The sequence below is a fragment of the Quercus robur genome, chromosome 9 (genome assembly GCF_932294415.1).
Source record: "Quercus robur chromosome 9, dhQueRobu3.1, whole genome shotgun sequence".
Classification (NCBI taxonomy): Eukaryota; Viridiplantae; Streptophyta; class Magnoliopsida; order Fagales; family Fagaceae; genus Quercus; species Quercus robur.
The window spans coordinates 40,322,143-40,344,262 of NC_065542.1; the positions used below are offsets into that span (position 1 = coordinate 40,322,143).

General features: G+C 33.2%; 2 protein-coding genes across 2 annotated transcripts in view; one reads left to right on the top strand and one right to left on the bottom strand.

Moving 5' to 3' along the window:
• Positions 1–863: 863 nt before the first annotated feature.
• Positions 864–2,574, bottom strand: LOC126701038 (uncharacterized). The gene is made up of 4 exons (XM_050399184.1): positions 2,292–2,574; positions 2,126–2,211; positions 1,481–1,870; positions 864–1,349 (listed from the first exon to the last, which is right to left on the bottom strand). Exons 1-4 carry the CDS (start codon positions 2,572–2,574, stop codon positions 864–866), a joined length of 1,245 nt encoding a protein of 414 aa, XP_050255141.1.
• A 6,864-nt stretch (positions 2,575–9,438) lies between these two features.
• LOC126698338 (disease resistance protein RUN1-like) overlaps positions 9,439–22,120 on the top strand; it is a 38,420-nt gene continuing 25,738 nt past the window's right edge. Inside the window, exon 1 of the mRNA XM_050395494.1 lies at positions 9,439–9,532. The gene's annotated coding sequence lies outside the window, so the exon portion shown is untranslated. The remainder of the gene's footprint in view (positions 9,533–22,120) is intronic.

The following is a 22,120-nucleotide window of genomic DNA, read 5'->3' on the forward strand; positions in this document are numbered from 1 at the left end:
AAATCCTTGGACGCAAGGATGTATCGTCCATAAGCTTTCCTCAAATGGAAAAATGAAACAAGGTACATCCGTCCACAGCTTAAGACGAGATGAAACCTGAGTTAAAATAAAACAAGGTACATCCGTCCAAAGCTTAAGACGAGATGAGACCTGAGTTAAAATAAAACAAGGAGCATCCGTCCAAAGCTTAAGACGAGATGAAACCTGAGTTAAAGTTAAAATAGAAGGTATATCAGTCTAAAGCTCAAGACAAGATGAAATCCTAGAAATGGCCATCCAAAACATGGACGAACAAAGACTGCAAAAACCGGCGTAACAATCCATTGCATGGACGAGAAATTGCTGGGAAGTCTTATCAAGGATGGAAATATGGTCGTCCCTAAATTCGAATGATGAATAAAAGCTAATAAAAAAAGGAGTCATTCATAGACGAACTGTACATAAGCTAAAAGGATTCAATTTGCTCTATTTTGGTGATGTAATAAAAAATTCACCCCTATACTCTAGACGAGGCAAACTGAATTCCTGGGTGGACGAACCACATAGCCACAAATGATATGAATAATGAAAAGAAAATTTCATACATAAAGCTGGAAATGTATGTATTCAAACACAATGGAAGGTGAAAATAGAAAATGTTCATTTGTTCATGAAATTTAAAGAAGGGTGGACGACCCACGTCCAAAAACCCCTTAAGTTGTGAAAATAAAACTAATTGTATATAAGACTCATCCATAATCTTGGACGAGACAATTGTACTTGTATGAACTTGAATAAAAGAAGTAAAGAACAAAACCCAAAACAACGGGCACTTCCAGGAAAAGGTAAATAAAAGTAAAGTAAATTTTCTAAGGAAAATGCAATCACTTGGTAGTCTTAGGGCCGTCCTGGGCCACTTCGGTGTTAGCATCGTCCATTATGTTGACGTCCTCAGAACTCGTCTGCAACAAGGAACTTTCAGTAGCGAGGGGAAGCTTAAAAGAATTGAAGTCCAAGTTAGGATATGCCTCCTTAGCATCAGCACAAAAGTCCTCATAGCCAGCTGTGTAGTGGCAGTCTGGACGATTCTTGTACTCGTCAGACTTCTTAAAGGCTGCTATGGTTTCTTCACGTACTTTTTCTAAAGACGAGGCAAACTCAGAGACTTGTCCTTCGAGATGGATGATACGGGTATCCTTCTCCAAGTTATCAGCTTTAAGCTCTTCCACCTCGTTCTTCAGTTTCGTCTCACTTCCTTGTAGACGATTAAAATCCTCGGTCAACCTAAGGACCTCCCCCTTTTTTAGCAGAACTTCATTGTTCAGCTCCTTAGCTTTGTCCTTAGCTGTCTTAGCCTCTGTAGCAAGCTCCTTAGCTTGGCAGGTTGCTATATAAAATTTTGACATAGCTTGCATATGGACGAAAGGGAGTTAGACATCCTATTCAAATTAAAATTTTTAAATTTTTTTTTTTTACACACAAGGACGAGGGAAAGACTCACCTTAAAAAGGTCATGGATGCCAAAACGTTCAAACTCCTTCACTGACATGTTGTAGCACTCATTAACTTCACGATCAGTGACGATCCCTTTGAACGTCCTCCATGCATAACCCTCGTCCAGAACCAGATTGGAAGGACGATTAGAGGGCTCCGACGAGCTAGGCTTGCGAGAAGCTTTGGGTGGAGGGGGAGGATCGGTCTGGATGGGATGGATTGTTTGGACGGGCTCCACATCCACCAGAGGTTCGTCCAAGTTCACTGTCGGAGGTGCAAACTTGGGGACCTTGGGAAGGGAAGTCTTACCAGGCTTTTGCTGCTTAGGGCCTCGACGACTTGGAAGGTCGTCCAGGTCCACGGCACTGGATATTGACTTAGACTTCCTCTTCCCAGCCTAGACGGAAGTCACTTGGACAGTTGGGGGTGCAGCAACATCCTCGTTCCTGCTAGTTACTGTTTTTTCTTTGTTTTCCCTTATTGTAGTTATCCCTGTGACGAGAAAAATTAATTAAAAAAAAAGAAAAAAGAAAGAAAAAGAAATGAAATAAAGTGGACGACACTTACTTCGACTGGTAGTCTCCTCGTGACTGAGGTTCTCTGCAGTAGGCATTGGGCCAAGTCCCCAAGCTGCTAGATGATTGAGAGTTACCAAATCGTGGAAGGTTCTCCCAGGGAAGGTATGAACCACGTCTATCTGGTCCAAATAAAATTTGTCCAAGCGTGGACGAACAACAGCTGCATCACCAAGAGAGTTAGACGATTGAAAGATAAGAAAAATGTAAGGAGAAAAGAAATAAAATGGAAAGAAAACATACCCTCAGGACGAAGACGACCTAGAGGGCTGGTAAAAGGTGAGAAGGGGGGACTACCCACATCAGCTGGGTCCCCAGTCCAATTTCCAGAAATAACAAAAAATTCTTTTTTCCAAAGCCGGTCAGATGAGTTGCAACCCTTAATTAAACTGTAATAAGAGCCCCTGGACGAGAACTGGTAAAAACCAGTAGATTTCTTTATCTCCAAGGGCTTATAACAGTAAAGGAACTTGTCCACCGTAATTGGACAGTTCCCTTCCAGTGCCTCACGCCATAGCACTTGCATGGCGACTATCGTCCTCTAACCATTGGGGTTGAGCTGGTTAGGTCCAATACCCAACCTTTGGAAGAGGTCTCTACAGAAGGAATTTAGAGGAAACCTAAGACCAGTTAAAAGGTAAGAAGTGTATACCCCTAAACTAGAGGAAGGAGAACAACACCATTCTCCAACCTTGGGTAGACGAGGGTTAAGCTCTTTAGGAATTTGGTATCTATCTACAAGAGTTTTTAACTTGGAAGCGTCTAAGGTGGATGCTACCTCTGGGGCACAACTATAAATTACGTCTTCCTCATCCTCTTCCTCGTCTTGAGGAGGGATGGATGGCTGTTTGGACGAGCTAGCCCCAGATCTAGAAGCCATCCTACGTTGTAGTTCCTGAAATTCCTCTAAAGGAATGCTAGGAACCCCAGATGAGTAATGCTCGTCTGAGGAATCGCTACAGGACGAGCTATCTACACCACTCTCCTCACTACCCTCACTCCCAGAAGAACCATCCTGGTACTCGTCTATCTCCCTCTCTAAACTACTAGACAAAGACATGGTTGAAATGTAGAAAGATTTAAGATGAAAACCTAAAAAGAAAGAGGAAATACCTGATAAAACTAGGAGGAGAGTTAGACGAGGCTCTTGGACGAGATGGCAGAAGAGAAAATGAGAGGAAAGTAAGGGGCATGAATGAGAATGCGCTATTTATAGGCCCCAGCAACAGGGTCACTGAAATGACGTTCGCCACTCAAAAATTGACATGTGGCGATTCCTTTAGGAGATGGGTTTGACACGACTGGCCAACTAACAGCTTCGCGACACGTGGCTCACAAAAAAGTGAAATTTTATGAAAATCACAACAATATCCTGGACGACCCTTTGAACAAAGGGGCAACTGATAGGGAAGCAGAAAATTAGTCCAACTCTAGTTCGTCCAAAGGTATCGTCCAGAGCCAATAGTGCAAGTTGGACCAAGAATCACCCCAGCAGAAAAAATGTTCATGAACAATAATACTACTCTTGATCAGTGAAGTCTCCCATGGACGATAAACTCGTCCATGAAGGTCGTCCATGGACTATCATCAGATATCCATGGATGACCAAACCGTCATACACCAGACGGACGAATACACAACACTTGGAAAACTTTCGACTCTCTGTAGCGGTTACTAAACCCATAACTATCGCCATGAATCCATCAAATAAGTTAACTTCCGTTAGCGGTTACAATTTTAGTAGCCGTTGAGGAAGTTAACTCCGGACTCGTTGGCTTCCATGAATCTTGGGGAGGTTATTGGACAAATAACCATCCCTAGGATCTCTATATAAAGGACCGGTCTGAACCCAAGAGTGGTAAGAACATTCTGAGATTTGACTCCCAAAAACTTGGAACTTCATTCCTGTGAGACTAACTTTGCCATCAGAGGGGGTTTGGCCGGTCTTCTCCGGTCCCCTTTTTTGACAGCGTTTGCTTTTTGTAGGCCTTCCACCGTTTCAGTAGCCCACCGAATCCAGAGCATCCACCTTATTGATTCGGAGTGATATCAAATAGTATTTGAATTATATTATACACCTTATTATATATCTTTAAGTATATCCATGCATATGCATGGGTTACAAGCTAGTATATATATTAATAGACAAAACTAAGAGAAAATCCAATTAAATTCTAAATTGGAATCTAATTTTGTACCACGTGTCTTATCTAAATTTTAAATTTGTATGTCAAGTGAATTATTAGGTCCAAAAATCAAGGAGTCTAAATTCAATTAGATTCTAAATTGAATTTTATTGGAGTTCAATTTTGTGCCATATATCCCATCTAATTTTTTAATTTTTCTAGCAAGTAAATTATTGGGTACAAAAACCGAAGAGTCTAGATCCAATTAGATTCTAAATTATATATATATATATATATATATTTATATATAAATATATATGAGATGAGTTCAAGTTACACCTAGTATAACTCTACAAGAGTTATACTATTTTTAGACCGTAGATTTCTAATTGATCTAGTGGTTATAAAAATAGCATTAAATACTAATTGATTTACACCTTATTCACTTAATTAATAACAATTTTGTTTCTCTCTCCTTATTTATTATTTGAAACCTTTTACATACATTCCTTTTTTTCCCCAAATGACTTATCAAATCTACTTGCAATACGCTCTCTTTCTTTGTTTTCCTTTTTCTTTCTAAGTCTTTGTTCCTCCTCTTTATTCTCTTGCACCACTTTCAAATCAGAGCTATTATCTCCCCACCCTACTTCTTCTTTATTTTATTTTATTTTTATCTCTCTGTAGTTTCATTTGGAGCTTTTTTTTTCCCGCTAGATAATATTTGACGCCCATAACTCTTGAAACCCAAAGAAGAAAAAAATGGAAGAGAAAATTTGAAAACAATCTTTGAATCAGAAAAGTAATAGAAAATTAATCATAGTTGTGTTGTTGTTCTTGAGTTTCATTTTGTGAAGTAGATTAGTTTTAATGGGCAAATAGATCTAACGGCTAAAGAGATTACTGGTTCAAAGAGTCTTGGTGCCCCTCCAAAGCCATTGTTTGTGGTAGTTCTTAACTTTGTGAGACTAACTGTTCTTATTCAAGAAGAAAAAAAGAGATTAAAATTACAATCAAATTCATATCCTTTTCCCACCATCAATCCTCTTTCTTCGTAACTCAACATGCTTCCCTTTTCTACTTAATCAACCTCTTGCTCTTTTTTATTTCCTAACTCAAAACTGTATCACTTTATTCATCCTTTTTTTTACAAGTTAATATAAATATTAGTGTTATTCAAATAAAAAATATAACCATCGGGGGGTTTCTAATGTCCATTTCATTTAGGCTTCAATTTAAATCATTTGTTTTTAGAAACAATTTAAATCAGTTCTTAAAGAAAAGAAAGTACAGAATCCATTAGGCAAAATTGTTAACTGCCTTCTTGATGACTTTAAGAATGACTTGATGAAATTGTTATCCCCAGAAGGATCTCCATCAAAAGGAAAATCATCATCACCGAATTGATTTTAAATTAATGACATGGCAGTGATTGTCTGATGTTAATTGTAGCTCCTGGTGTTAATATTTTTGCTTGAACATTTTATATGAATGGACAAAGAAAGTGATAGATGAAAAATGAATTACAGTGAAATAAAGAGAGAGAAAAAAAGAGACAATAAGTATTTAATACGGAGAGAGATAATAAAGATGTTATTAATTAGGTAAGTATTTAATAATGATATGAAAAAATTGTGTTTTCTTTTTTATTGTTAGATCTTTTGGAAATCTACTGCTTAAAAAATGTGTAACTTGAATCTCTCTCTCTCTCTCTCTCTCTCTCTCTCTCTCTCTCTCTATATATATATATATATATATATATATAATTGTGATTGTTTTTAAATGTACCCGTGCATATGTACGGGGTTACACACTAGTCTATATATATATATATATATATATATTAATAGGTAAAACCGAGAGAAAATCCAATTAAATTTCAAATTGGAGTTCAATTAGAATCTAATTTTGCACTATGTGTCTCATCTAATCTAAGCTTTTAAATTTTTGTGCTAGGTGAGTTAATTTAATGTAAAAAACGAGGAGTCTAATATAAATAAACCTAGGTAATATATATATATATATATATATTAAACCAAAGCTTAAAGAAAATTTGATTAGAATTAAAATTAGATTTTGTCTTTGTTAGCTTTTCATACAAATTAAATTATTTTTATTTTTTTTATACTGTTTCTATTTACAAATTTTGTATGTAAAAATTTTGAACATAATAAACTGTAATTGAGCTAAACGAGCTCATACACCTATTCTCATTCAATTTAGGAGATACTATTGAATTAATTTATTCTTTTATTTTGTGTTGTATTTAGTAGAATTTCACAAACAGTTGTAGTGAATTGATATTGTATATATAGTGTCCAATAGTGACTTTCAAAATTATATATAAATAAAACAACATTGTAATGAAAAACTTGACATAACCAATATCATTAAATTGCAAGGGAAAATTATTTTAATATCTCCAAATGTCCTGGTTGAACTAATGTCTTATATATTTAATAACCTAAACTAACACCGATAGTACCATTATAATTTATCATTCCTATGCGTAAGCATGAGTAACATGCTAGTCTATATATATATATATATATATATATATAATAGGTAAAGCTGAGAGAAAATCAAATTAGATTTCAAATTAGAATTCAATTAGAGTGTAATTTTGCTCCATGTGTCCCATCTAATCTAAATTTTTAAATTTTTGTACCAAGTGAATTAATTTAATGTAAAAATTGGATTTCAATTAGAGTTTAATTTTGTGACATGTGTCTCATCTAATCTAAGTTTTTTAATTTTTGCACCAATGAATTAATTTAGTATAAAAAACGAGGAGTTCAATATAACCATAAATAACATAATTTTTTAATGATTTTATATTTATGAGCATTTTTTTTTGTAGAACTAAAAACAATTCAAGTTTATAAGTCATATATATATATATATATATATATTATTCCATCCGTTCTACTTTGTTTGTCCTGTTTGAAAAGTCAAACATTTTAGAGGAACATCATTTATTATCTTGTTTACATTTTAAAAATGTATAAGTTTTCAAAACTACCCTTATATAAAGTATCAAAAAATTGAATTAGTAAATTAATAGGGGTATAATAGGAACATTAGTAAAGTAATGACTTTTATTTTTAGAAACAGGACAATATTTTGGGACATTCCAAAATGGAATAGAGGACAAACAAAGTGGGACAGAGGGAGTAATATGTAAAACTAAGAGAAAATCTAATTAGATTTTAAATTGGAATTCAATTAAAGTCTAATTTTGTGCCACGTGTCCTATCTAATCAAAATTTTTAAAATTTTTGTGCCAAATAAGTTAATTTAGAGTAGAAAATGAGGAGTCCAATATAAATAAATCATAAAAAAAAAATCATATATCTAACACTATATATAAAATTAGAGGAAGAAAGAGTTTGAATGATTTTATCTTTATGAGCTTTTTTTTTTTTTAATAACTAAAAACAATTCAAATTTATAAGTCCTCTCTCTCTCTCTCTCTCTCTCTCTCTCTCTCTCTCTCTCTCTCTCTCTATATATATATATATATATAAAGTTTAGAGAAAATCTAATTAGATTTTACAATTTATGTCTAATTTTGTGCCATATGTCCTAAATTATTTATTTTTAGAGAGAGTTTTATTTCTTAATTTGGAATCAAATGTGAGACCATATCATAAATATCCATTCAAGTGAGTTATTGTGTACAAAAACCAAAGAGTCTAGAATTAATGCATATAAAAATATTTAAAAAATATACAATTTACATTTTCTACCTAATGACATTTTTACATGACTTTTTAAAGAGTTAAAAAAAAAAAATATAAGAATGACTATGAATAATATTTAAATTATATATATAAGAATTATATTATGCATCTTAATGTGTTTCTTTTAAGTATATTCATGTATATGCATAGGGTTACAAACTAATATATATTAATAGGTAAACCTTAGAGAAAGTTCAATTAGAACTTGAAATTAGAATCTAATTTTATGCCATGTGTCGAAATTTATGTGGGAATCACACCATAATTATCCACTTAAGTTATTTAATTTTTGTACCAAATGAGTTAATGAATGCAAAATATTAAGAATCTAATATTAATGAACTATAAAATTTAAATTAAAAAAATTATATATAGTAAATAAAAAATGAACATAAGTAGTATTAAATTTAGGTAAGAATTTTAATATGTGGCTAATTATGTTTACTTTTTTTAAAAAAAAAATATTGACTAATTATTTATATTTTTATGATAAAAATTTTGTTTAATTTTAAATATATCTATACGTGTTACATGCTATTTTTTTTTTAATAATTTGACTAATTATTTATATTTTTATAATAAAAATTATGTTTAATTTTAAATGTATCCATGTATTTGCCTGGATTACATTCTAGTAAATATAATCGGACACTCTCACTCATTAAACTCTTGTAGTGATAAAGAAACACATGGCTCTCAATTATAGACCATATAATGTGACAAAAAAAATCAAACCTCAGTTACAGTGCCATATTATCCACTTTTAAAATTCACTTTTTCTTACTGAACAAAGCTAATAATATTTACAAGCTGAATGCTTTGTTTTCCCCTCTCAATATGGCTAGCTTAGCCCTCATCTTTTAATATAATATAATATAACTTTTTTTTTTTGGGTGTGTTTATGGCTATTTTCTTTGTAGACTAGAATCAGTAGTTATCGAAGAAATCATTAAAAGGATATTTAGTGAGTTGAATTGTAAATCCTCAAGTGTTTATAAGGATCTTGTTGTAATGGACTCTTGTGTGGAGGAAATGTTGGATTCATACTTGGCAGAAGAGTTGGATGATATTTGTTTTGTTGGGATTTGTGGGATGGATGAAATGGGCAAAACAACTCTTGCATAAGAAATTTATAAAAGAGTTTCTGATAACTATGAAGCTATTAGCTTTTTTGCTAATGTTAGAGAAGAAAGTAAAAATCAAGGTCTAGTTTCTTTACAAAAAAAAACTTCTTTCCAAGATCCTCATGGAAAGTGAAATAAATATATGGGATATTCGTGAGGGAATCAATCTTTTGAGGAATACACTATGTAATTAAAAGGTTTTTATTGTTCTTGATGATGTGGATGTAGAAGAACAATTAGGAGCATTAGCAGGGAAGCATGATTGGCTTGGTCCAAGGAGTAGAATCATTGTAACAAGCAGAGATAGCCATTTATTGAAAAGATGTGGCGTGAATGATGTATATAGAGCTAAGGGGTTGGATTATGATGATGCTTTGCAGCTTTTTAGTTGAGAGCTTTCAATAAACCTTACCCAGAAGAAAATTATGTGAATTTTTCTAAGGGTTTTGTGAATTATGCTCAAGGCCTTCCTTTAGCTCTTAAAGTTTTAGGTTCTATGTCGTTTGCTAAAAGAATAGAAGAATAGAAAAGTGCCCTAGATAAACTCAAAGAAGAACCTAATAAATTTTTTTTGGATATACTTGAAATTAGTTTTGATGGGCTAACATATATGCAAAAATAATGGTTTTTAGATATTGCATGTTTTTTCAAAGGAGAAAACAAAGATTGCATAGGAGATAATCCTGACTACAATATTGGCGTTCATATGGAGAAATCTCTCATAACCATTAGTGACCATGGAACATTGTGGATGCATGATTTGCTACAAGAAAGGGGCCAGGAAATTATTCGTCGTGAATCTCCTAAAAAGCCCAATAGAAGGAGTAGGTTGTGGTTTGATGAGTTACGATTTTTAGAATAGCATGCATATCATTTAAAATCCATGCCAACTAATGTCCAACCAAACAAACTTGTTGAATTGAGAATGTGTTTTAGTGGCATTAGACAACTATGTAAAGGAATTATGGTAAGATTTTCACTTATACAAAATGTGTAATTTATTCATTTCATTTAGGCTTGACTTTCTCTAATTATTTATTGCTTTATAACATATTTTAAATAAGTTAAAATTTATTGACCTTAGTGCTTCTCAAAACTTGATTGAGACCCCAAACTTTAGTGGAGCCCCAAATTTGAAGAAGTTGATTCTTCGAGGTTGTACAAGACTATCTAATATTCATACATCTCTTGGAAATCTCAAACAACTTATTCGATTGGATTTAAATGGTTGCAAATCCCTCGGAAGCCTTCCTATCAAGATTGGCTTGGAAGCTCTTGAAATATTTGATCTTGGTGGTTGTTCAAGACTGGAGAAATTTCCGAAGATTGTGGGAAATGTGTCACGTTTGTCAAAACTTTATTTGAACGAGACTCCTATAAAATATCTACCATTAGTAGCGGAGCATGTAACTGGCCTTATTGAATTGGATCTAAGAGATTGCAAAAATCTTTCAAGTCTTCCAAATGCCTGTTTGATGTCTCTAAAAATTCTCACTTTATTTGCCTGCTCAAAAATTGATGAATTGCAAGAGAATTTGAGAAATCTCAAAGACTTGGAGGAACTAGACATGAGTGGAACTGCTATAAAACGGATACCTACATCTATCAAACTCTCAAAAAATCCCAAAATACTGTCTCTTCATGGATGTGAAGGGTTATCACCTAAATCATCGAATAAGCTCATCAACTTTCAACAAAGAAGAAGTCCATATCCCATGGTGATGTTAGAGCATTCTTTATCAGGTTTATGCTCTTTGACCAAACTGGATCTATGTTTTTGCAATCTTCAATCAATCCCAAATGACATTAGTTGTTTGTCGTCTTTATCATATTTAAATCTAGATGGAAAATTTTATTTGCCTTTCCTAAAAGTATGATTCAACTATCTAATCTAAAAGGTCTTGGGTTGAGTTTTTGCACTAGTCTTTAATCATTGCCAAAGCTTCCATTAAATATGAATTTTATTGGTGCAAGATGTTGTACCTCACTGAAAACATTATCAATAAGACCAGAAGACGAATTTGAGCCGGAACTTGATCTTATCAATTGCGTCAAATTGATTGAGAATCAAGACTATAGTGAAGTGTTATCTGGAATGCTAAGACGTTATATTATTAATTACTAGCTCTCTCTCTCTCTCTCTCTCTCTCTCTCTCTCTCTTGCATGTGATAGAGGTTCTAAGCATTATGATTTTTATGTTTCAGAGGCACGATAAGCAAGAACAACATTATGGTCTTGTGATTCCTGGAAGCAAAATTCCGAAATGGCTTAGCCACGAAAATGTGGGGATGTCAGTGAATCTGCAAGTGCCTTTAGATTTATTACGTAACAAATTCATGGGAATTGTTGTGTGTTGTTTTTGTACTCCGCTAGCATCATCCATTTGACCAACTTCATATTTATGAGTTCGGAGTTTCAAGATATACACATGAGCTTTTTTGTTCCTTGAACGCCAACAGATGTGAATTGGGAAGAAAGAGGCTTTTATTATCTGAGAAATTTGGTAAGATTGAATCGTATAAACTTTTGCTGTATTATTTACCCTATACGGACTTCATCTCCTCTGCGAACTGAAAAGAAAAATTGAATGGAGTCGATGCTAATGGACTCAGCCAGATTGAGGTTAAATTTGAAATCAAGCTAGGTCCAGGCTTGGAGGTTACAAAATGTGGGGCCAAATTGGTATTCGAACAAGACATTGAAGACCTCAAGCAAACTAAGGCTTGGTCTAGCAACTGCAGCATCACTCCTTATAAGGATGATTTAGATACCAAAATCAAGCAAAGTCGTGATGAGGCTAGACCTAGTGGAGAAGCTACGGGCTCTAATGACATAGACGCACCACACCCAAAGTGGATACAACTCCCTAATCTGATTCAAAGTCTTATGCTGTGTTTGGGAAACTGGCTTGGGAATTTATCTACACCAGGTCAAGTAACCTGATTCTGAGGAGAAGGAAGTGAAAGAGGAATTCCAGTGAAAGTGGTAGCTGTGATGAATCTGCAAGGCTGATAAACCTGTTTTTTTTTCGTGATTTTTGTGTAAGTTACCATCTATCTCTATCTCTCTCGCAGAATTTTTGTTGCTCTATTTATGGTATTTAGTATTTACTGGTACAAGTTTCCATAGGAGAATACAATAGACGCATCCCACTTATTAGGGCCCTTTTTTTCTTTCATTACATTAACCCTTTTGAAATTTGAAATGGAGCCAATGATTTTTTCAGTTGTATCATTGATGATCTCTGAGGCTTTGATGAATTTTTTTTAGTTTGTTGATTAGAATGCTGTGAAAATTTCGTCCTTTTCGTTATTGATGAATTTTGTTCAGTTCGTTGATTAGATGCATCCCACTTATTTTTATTATTGATCATCTTCTATCAATTGAATATCTTTAATTGTGTTATTGCTGATCAGAACTATTAAGGTACTCAGTACAAACCTCTAATGTACTCAGCATACAGAAACAATTCTTGACAATTCGAAATTAATTAGAAACTTCTCATCATCTTATTTGTCATTTAGAAACCAATATCAGATAAAGAGGCCATGCAACACCTCGGACGGCAGAGACATTGTCCTACTGCCAGTAGCATGGGTTTTGGTGCCACTACCACCACCCACTACACTGTCTTTTCTTATATTCTCATGTGGATTTTCCTTTCCTTTTCTAGAAACTTCATCCTTTTTTTTCTGTTACATTTGTTTTTCTTGTGTGTGACTATTTCTCTGTTTGTCTGCAAGAAAACTAGAGGAAAATTAACGTAGAAAGGGTACAAAGCTTTTGAATTCTATCTTGTTTTGATGTTTTAGTTTTAGGGAGTTGTAATGCTGAATACGGACTAAAATAGTGGTGCCAGACTTTGTTCTTGAGTTCTCCACTTTCTGGGTTCCCTTTGAAACATATATATTTTGTTATCTCATCCTATATTTTTCATAGAAATTGGACAAGTGACAAAAATGTTGGGGTTTATGCTTTCTTATGGTTTTATTTTCATAACATATAAGCACTTGTCAAGCAAACCAGTCGTGTTTGGCTTTGCTGGAAATTCTTTCCTTAACATAAAATGCATTTTTTTTACCAAGAAAATAGGAGTAGCTTATTGTGGATTATGTTGTCTTTGTATATATGTTTTCTGAAGGTACTAGTTGGTGCTATGACATAAAGCTTTGGAGGAGAATATAACTGTGTATTTGGGACAAGTTGTCAGAAGACCCACATTGCTGTACTGCTTGTTCACAAGCTGGGTCACTTGATTAGGAATCCCTAGAATAGCACGTTTCTCTTGGGATCTAATATACAAAGTAATAAAGGAAGATCAAGGATAATACTAAAGGCAAACATAGATAACTTGGAGGCACAAAATTGTTATCCTTAGACAATATTTACCCCCACACTCTTGTTGCTAAAGGGTTATCGCAAATTTGTCCACAGTAGACAACCAAACTGTTGGGTTCTATAGATAGCAATCCTGGAGAATAACCACAAGATTTCTTGTGTTTCTCTTCATAAGCCTCTATTTATACCCATAGGGTTATATTTCATCAAAAGATATGTATGGAGAGTTAAAATGTTTTATAAAACCATTCACAAAGCTTGAAACTTCTTCAAACTTTCTGAATAGTGACTTAAAAATTCTGCGGAAAATTCAATTTTTTAAGTTTCAATCAATCGAGAGTTCCTTTCAATCGATCAAACAAGAATCAAATAGTGATCGAATCATCCAAAGACTTCAGGATTATTCTCTCCATCATTTCAACTGATCGAGCAAAAGCTTCAACCAATCGAAAATACTGAATTTTGAATTTCACTTAGAAAATTCCAGAACTTGAATTTTCACTTTATGAAACAATATTCTCCAAACTCAAACATCATTATTACAACTATCCATATATATACATATATATACAACAGTTTCTTTTTTGCCCCTATGGTGGCTTTGGTTCAACAGGTAAACTACTATTCATGTTAATTATTGATGTTCGGCTTTGGGTTGTATTTAAGTTGGAGAAATTTTTTGTAGTTAAGCTGGTACATTGCACAATAATGAAGTGGTTTTTAGTGCTTATTTATGCAATTTCTTATCGTGATTTCAAGAAGGGGCTATTGGATTTTGTGTGCTTCAAGTTCACTTGGAAGGGAGTTTGGCATTTAATAAATAGAATCATGATTATACTACAAACTCATTATTTCTTGAAATAAATTAACAGAGTCAAAATAAGGCTTGACTACCAGATAGTACATAAGCGTCAATTTCGATTACTGAGGATTCAAATGCTAGCAATTGGCAAACCTTGATAGTGCAAGTGTGGGCTTAACTCTTCTAACAACATGGAAATATGTAGAGTTTTAGCAAACAGTAAGGCATTGCGTGGCCTCTTTATCTGGTAACTAGTATGTAACCTATGCTTATGCATAGGAATGATAAATTGAAGTGGTACTAGTGAAGTTAGCTTAAGTTATTAAACATATAGGACATTAGTTCGATCAGGATATGTAGAGGTACCAAAATTGTTTTTCCTTGCAATTTCCATGATATTAGTTATGCGAAACTTCTCGTTACATTGCTATTATGTATATAATTTTGAAAATCACAATTGAATACTACATATCTAGTATCAATTTACAATCATTGTACAGAAAATTCTACTAAATACAACACAAAATAAAAAGAATAGATTGGTCCAATAGTATCTCCTAAATTGAATGGGAATAGGTACACGAGATTATTCAGCTCAATTACAATTTTTTAGGTTCAAGATCTTCGCATACAAAAAATCTAAATAAAAACTGTATAGAAAATAAGCTCATTAGTTTAGAGAAAAAATAACAACAAAAATCTAAACTATTTAATTTTTATGTAAAGCTACAAAAGCAAAATCCAATTTTGATTCTAAATGAATTTTCTCTAAACTTTAGTTTATATATATATATATATATATATATATATTACCTAGTTGGTAATGGACCGTACATGGTCATGGTATATTACATAAATAACTTATAAATTTGAATTATTTTTAGTTACACAAAAAAAATGGCTCATAAATATAAAATCATTCAAGAACTTTTTTCCTCTAATCTATATATATAATAATAGGTGAAGTTAAGAGAAACTTAAATTAGAATTCCAAATTAGAATTTCTATTTTGTGCCATGTGTCCTAAATTATTTATTCTTAAAGAGTTTTATTTCTTAATTTTAGAATCAAATGTGGGACCATATCATAAATATTCATCTAAATGAGTTATTAAGTATAAAAACTAAAGAGTTTAGAATAAATAAATCGTAAAAAAAAAGTGCTTCACAATAATTTAAAAAAAAAATGTACAATTTACATTTTGTAGCTAATAATATCCTTACAGAATTTTTTAAAGAGTTAACAAAATATAAAAATGACTATTAATAGTATTTAAATTATATATATAAAAATTATATTATGCATCTTATTGTATATCTTTAACTGCATCCATGCATATGCATGCGGTTACAAGCTAGTTTTATATATAGAGTTAGATATATAATTAGGTTATTTATTTATTTATTTATGTTAGACTCCTTGTTTTCTACACTAAATTAACTCATTTGACACAATTTAAAAAAAAAAAAAAAAAAAAAAAAAAAAAAAAAAAAAAAACCTTAGATTAGATGGGACGCATGGCACAAAATTAAATTCTAATTGAAATCTAATTTTTATACTGAATTAACTCACTTGATACAAAAATTTTAAAAATTAGATTAGATGGGACATGTGGCGCAAAATTAGACTCTAATTGAATTTTAATTTGTAATCTAATTGGATTTTCTCTTAGTTTTGGCTATTAATATATATTAGTCGCTAACCCGTGCAATGCATGGGAAAATTATTGACTATGAAAAAAACTAACAATGAATGAAGAATTTAAATTATCACTTATGCAATGTTGTTGATAGTTCTAAACAGCCTTAAAAATCTGAGACAAACCCATGGAATGGATTTGAAATTTGTTCACAAAGAAAGAAAGCCTTACATGAAAAAATATATTAGATTAGTATAAATAAAAAAAATTAACTAAGATAGTCCAATTTAAAAGGTTTCAAAATAATAATAGTCCAATTCTTTTTTTTTTTTTTTTGCAAACTATAATAGTCCAATTCAAAAAATATATAAATATGTTAAATTAGTGTACAAATAGAAAAATTAATTAAAATAGACCAATTTAATATAGAGACATATATTTCTTTATATATTATTGGTCAAAATTCATATAATTTTTTTAAGATGTTTTAACTAATATATCAATACCAGACCCAAATCTTTACCCAATAATAATAATAACAACTACATTTTCTAGAATATTACAATTATAATATGAACTTAAAAATAATGAAAAAAAAAATGAAAAAGAAGAAGAATAGGTTGACAAAAAGAAGAAGAGAGAAACATGACATACATAATGGTAGAATGGAGGATCTCAAAATTGAAATAAAATGTGGTTTGGTGTTCAGACCTGATAAAGAAAAAGGTTCAACATTTTGAGTTGATCTAATAGACCAAAAGTCAAGCTTAAACCCAAACCCAACTAAAAGTTAAGCTTAAGTCCAAATCCAAAACAAAATTTTTCCTGCCAATTTCATCCTATATTCCATCCCCTGTACTTGCCAATTGTCACATCAACTTCTTATCAAAGCCAAACAATCTTTATTTTATTTACATTTTCTTCTCTCTCTCCAAACTCCCACTGCACATTCATTTGCTCTTTATTTTTACTTCTTCCTTTTGTTTGTTTCCCTTTTCCTTCTACAGCACCGTAACTCTTCTCAAGCCCGCGTTTCCTGTTGCAGATCCAGGTTCATAGTTTCCTTTTTAGCAATTTTTTCTTTTATTTTTTTCTCCCATCTCCCTTCTTCCCCAAGATTTCACTCTCAAGGTATGAAAAATTTTCAGTATTCACATTTCGGCCCAGTCGGAACGGAACTATATTCAGAACATTGGTCCACGCCGTGTCGGAGAAGTGAAAAAAAGAAAGAAAGAAAAGACACCGCTCGGACACATCGACCTCTGTTCTGAGGAATCATTCTTCTTCCTTTACTTCTTCAGGACATCGACCTCTGTTCTGAGGAAGAAGATGTCTGTTGGTTTGTGGGTATGGTGGGTATGGTGGGTTTTGATTGAGGAATCTGTAGGTATGGTGTCTTTAGATGCTTTGCTGTTGGTTTACCGTGGTTTAATCGTTGGGGGAGCTGGTAGGGAGGAGCATAGAGGAGCGTTGGGTTTGGGGAGCTGGTAGAAGGAGATAAGGCAGGGCGTGAATTTTTGAGAAAGAGAAGGCAGAGCAATGAGAGCATCGGGGTCGAGTTTTAGAATAGTTTTATTATTTTTATTATTTTTTATTTTTTTAATATGGTGCTGATGTGGAAAATTGTGGGAGCTTCAAAGGTTTCCGTTTTATATGTATATATAGATTAGTGTGTAATCCCATGCATATGCAATTAGGCATGGATACACTTAAAGATATACAATAAGATACATAATATAATTCCTATATATATAATTGAAATACTATTGATAGTCATTTTTATATTTTGTTAATTCTTTAAAAAAAATTGTAAGGATATTATTAAGTATAAAATGTAAATTTTCCATTTTTTTTTAAATTATTGTGAAGCACTTTTTATTTTTTTATTTTTTTACGATTCATTTATTTTAGACTCTTTGGTTTTTGTACTTAATAACTCATTTAGATGAATATTTATGATGTGGTCCCATTTTTTATTCTAAAATTAAGAAATAAAAATCTTTGAGAATAAATAATTTAGGATATATGGCGTAAAATTAGAACTCTAATTTAGAATTCAAATTTAAATTTCTCTCAGCTTCACCTATTATCATATATATAGACTAGTTTGTAACCCTATGCATATGCATGGATATACTTAAAAGATACACATTAAAATGCATAATATAATTCTTACATATATAATTTAATTATTATTGATAGTCATTCTTATTTAACTCTTTAAAAAGTCTTGTAAGAATATTATTAGGTAAAAAATGTAAATTGTCTATTTTTTAAATATTCTTTTGTTCATTAATTCTAAACTCTTTGGTATTAAATTGATAAGAACAGAACTACCTTTGGAAACACTATAGATCGGTTGGAAGCAAAACAAGGAGAGCTGACTGCATTGAAGGAGGCAGGTTATGGTATGAATGTGGAGAGAATACAAGAAGTGAAGAGGGAGATAAATGAACACCTACACCATGAGGAAGTATTTCAGAGGCAAAGATAGAGATCTATATGGCTGCCGGCAGGAGATAAAAATACAAAATTCTTCCACCTAAGAGCGAGCCAAAGACAGAAGAAGAATAATATTGGAGGATTGTATGATAGGGAAGGGGAATGACACACATATGAGGAAAAGATAGCCACCATAGCTAAGGAGTACTACAAAGAACTTTTCACTGCTTCCAATTCACTAGACATGGAAGAGGTGATTAATTCAGTGGACAAGGTAGTGACGGAGGACATGGTCCAAGATTTGCTTCGCCTTTACATAGCGGACGAAGTAAAAACAACACTCTTCCAAATGCACCCATCCAAAGCATCGAGTCCCGATGGTATGTTACATATCTTTTTTCAAAAATTCTAGAATATTGTAGGGCATGATGTAACTACTGCTATATTATCTGTTTTACACTTAGGAAGATATCTAAGAAAAATGAACTATACACATATTGTATTCATCCAAAAAAAAAAAAAAGCCAGAATACATTACAGAATTCCGTCCCATTAGCTTGGGTTATGTTTTGTATCATGGATTATATCTAAGGTGTTGGCCAATCGCCTTAAACCAATACTACCCAATGTAATTTTTGACTCACAATGTGCTTTTGTGCCTGGTAGAATCATTACAGATAATACTACAGTTGCTTTTGAAATGCTCCACCGTATGAAAAATAGGGCCAAAGGAACAAAGGGACACATGGCGGTGAAACTTGACATCAGTAAGGCATATGACAGAATGGAGTGAGAGTTCCTCCAAAGGATGATGAAAAAGATTGGCCTACCTGACCAATGGGCTAACCTTGCTACGGAGACTGTGCGCACTGCATCATACTCAACCCTCATAAATGGTGAACCAAGAGGCCTCATCATACCAACTCGTGGAATCAAGCAAGGGGACCCCTTGTCTCCTTATCTATTCCTGATATGCGCAGAAGGGATCTCCTTTCTTATATGCCGAGCCGTTGATCTCTCTTGAAAGGAGTGATGTCATGCAATGGAGGGGTAAGGGTTTCACACTTACTGTTTGCCAATGACAACCTATTATTTTGTGAGGCAACAACCGAGGAATGCCAAAACCTGATGCATATACTAGCAATGTATGAGAGAGCATTGGGTCAAGCTATCAATAGGCAAAAAACAACACTTTTTTTTAACCCAAACACAAAGCAACCGGTGAAGCTATCTATTCAGAACATGCTAGGTGCTCAAATCATGACAAGTTGTGAGAAGTATCTTGGATTACCAATGGTGGGAGGCAAGTCCAAGGTGAGCACTTTTAGGGAAGTATGGGAGCAAGTAACAAAAAAAGTGATGGGATGGAAGGAAAAAAATATCTCCAAGGCAAGGAGGGAGGTTCTAATCAATACGGTAGCACAAGCTATCCCAACATACTCCATGAGCATGTTTAAAATCCCAAAAAGGGTTTGTGATGATATTAATTTAGCTCTAGCAAAATATTGGTGGGGCCAAACTTGAGATGAGAAAAAAATTCACTGGATCAAATGGAGTAAATTATGCAATCCGAAAGGTAGAGGTGGGATGGGGTTTAGAGATATTCACACCTTCAATCTTGCTGTGCTAGCCAAACAAGCATGGCAGTTGATCCAAGGAAGCCACTCACTATTCTTCAGAGTATACAAAGCTCGTTATTTTCTTACATGCTCATTCATGGAAGCTGGTTTGGGCTCCAACCCATCTTTTGTATGGCGCAGTTTGCTAGAAGCCAGGGAGTTGATTAGAGCAGCTATAGTTTGGAAGGTGGATGATGGGAGAAGCATAAATCTGGATGACCACAGATGGCTACCCCACCCCCCTAAATTCCAAGCAAATGAAAACATGAACTTGAGAGTGAGTGACCTCTTTGACCCAAGCACAAAGCAGTGGCACACTCAGATCCTCCACACGACCTTCATGCACTCTACTGTGGAGGATATTCAATGGATCAACCTCAGGGACATACACACACAAAGGATAAGCTCATCTGGAAGGAGAACAAAAAAGGCATATTCTCGGTTAAAACAGCTTACCAAATCGCGGTCTGTCAGCAACAACAGGAACAAGGGGAGCATTCATTAACTTGGAGTGATAGGAAATTCTAGAACCGTATATGGCAGCTGTACATACCTCCCAAGGTCCAGAACTTTGATTGGAGGGCATGCTCTGATATACTCCCTACCCGCGTAAACCTCTGCCGAAGAAAGGTGCCAGTGGACCCAGCTTGTGGAATATGCCAGCAACATGAGGAGGTGGTGGCCCATGTACTTTGGAGCTGTCTTATGGCGGGGAATGTGTGGGCGCTAGTGCCAGGCAAACTGCAGAAACGTAGCTCAGGGGTGGAGGATCTTTATGTGTTGGTGCGAGAATTAATGGCTGTGCTCTCGACCAAAGAACTGGAGGCTTGGGCTATGGTATCACTGTCCATTTGGAATGCAAGAAACAGGTGGCCCTTTGACAGAAAACAAACTCAACCTTGCGACATCTTGAGAGGAGCGATGAACCTGTTACAAGATTACCAGAGACTTTACCAATGACTAGACTGAACTGAAAAATATAGCCAAAAAAAAAGTGCTGAAGTCCGAGATTCGTATTGTAAGGCTAAAGTGCTTTTCTCTAAAGGCTGCACATGACTATGTTTTGTATTTGTTTGGACGGGTGACTTGCAGCTACATGCAAAGGCCCACGTACCTCCCACTAGCATGTCCCGGTGGATGTTTTGTAACAACTATACAAATAGCTTTTGAATAAAAATTCTATCTTTTATCTTAAAAAAATAAATAAAAATTCTAGACTCTTTGATTTTTGTATACAATAATTCACTTGAATGGATATTTATGATATGATCCTACATTTAATTCTAAAATTAAGAAATAAAATTTTCTCTAAAAATAAATAATTTAGGACACATGGTGCAAAATTGGACTTTAATTGTAGAATCTAATTGGATTTTCTCTAAACTTTACCTTTTAATATATATATATATATATATATATATGACTTATAAATTTGAATTGTTTTTAGTTATACAAAAAAAAAAAAAAAAGGCTCATAAATATAAAATCATTCAAACTCTCTCTTCCTCTAATTTTATATATAGTGCTAGATATATGATTATGTTTTTTATGATTTATTTATATTGGATTCCTCATTTTCTACACTAAATTAACTAATTTGGCATAGAAATTAAATTTTTTTGATTAGATGGGACACATACACACACACACACATAGATGACTTATAAACTTGAATTGTTTTTAGTTCTATAAGAAAAGGCTTATAAATATAAAATCATTCAAAAATTATGTTTTTTATGGTTTACTTATATTGGACTCATCTTTTTTTACATTAAATTAACTCATTTGGCACAAAAATTAAAAAAAAAAACTTAGATTAAATGGGACACATATCACAAAAATAAACTCTAATTGAAATCTAATTTTTATATTGAATTAACGCACTTGGCACAAAAATTTAAAAACTTATATTAGATGGGACACGTGATGCAAAATTAGTCTCTAATTGAATTCCAATTTGAAATCTAATTAGATTTTCTCTTAGTTTTACCTATTATTATATATATAGACTGGTGTTTAACCCGCGCAATGTGCGGGGTCATTTTACATATTAATGAACTTTCGATCTAACATAAACTTAGTTATCATAATTCTACTACATATATTCAAACTTTAATAATGTAGTATATTTAAGCATATAGTGTCCAATATTGCCTAAAAGTTTTAAAAATTAGTTTCTTCAAATCACTTCTTGTGTGTACTTGTTATGAGAGACTAAAAAAAAAAAAATATGACTTT

Bases quoted from the DNA above. Each gene is read 5' to 3' on its own strand.
- LOC126701038 (XM_050399184.1), bottom strand. From the start codon at position 2,574: ATGCAAGTGCTATGGCGTGAGGCACTGGAAGGGAACTGTCCAATTACG. The intron at 2,212-2,291 runs GTATGTTTTCTT...TTGGTGATGCAG, and splicing joins AGGTCGTCTTCGTCCTGAGG to CTGTTGTTCGTCCACGCTTG. The intron at 1,350-1,480 runs GTGAGTCTTTCC...TGCCAAGCTAAG, and splicing joins GCATCCATGACCTTTTTAAG to GAGCTTGCTACAGAGGCTAA.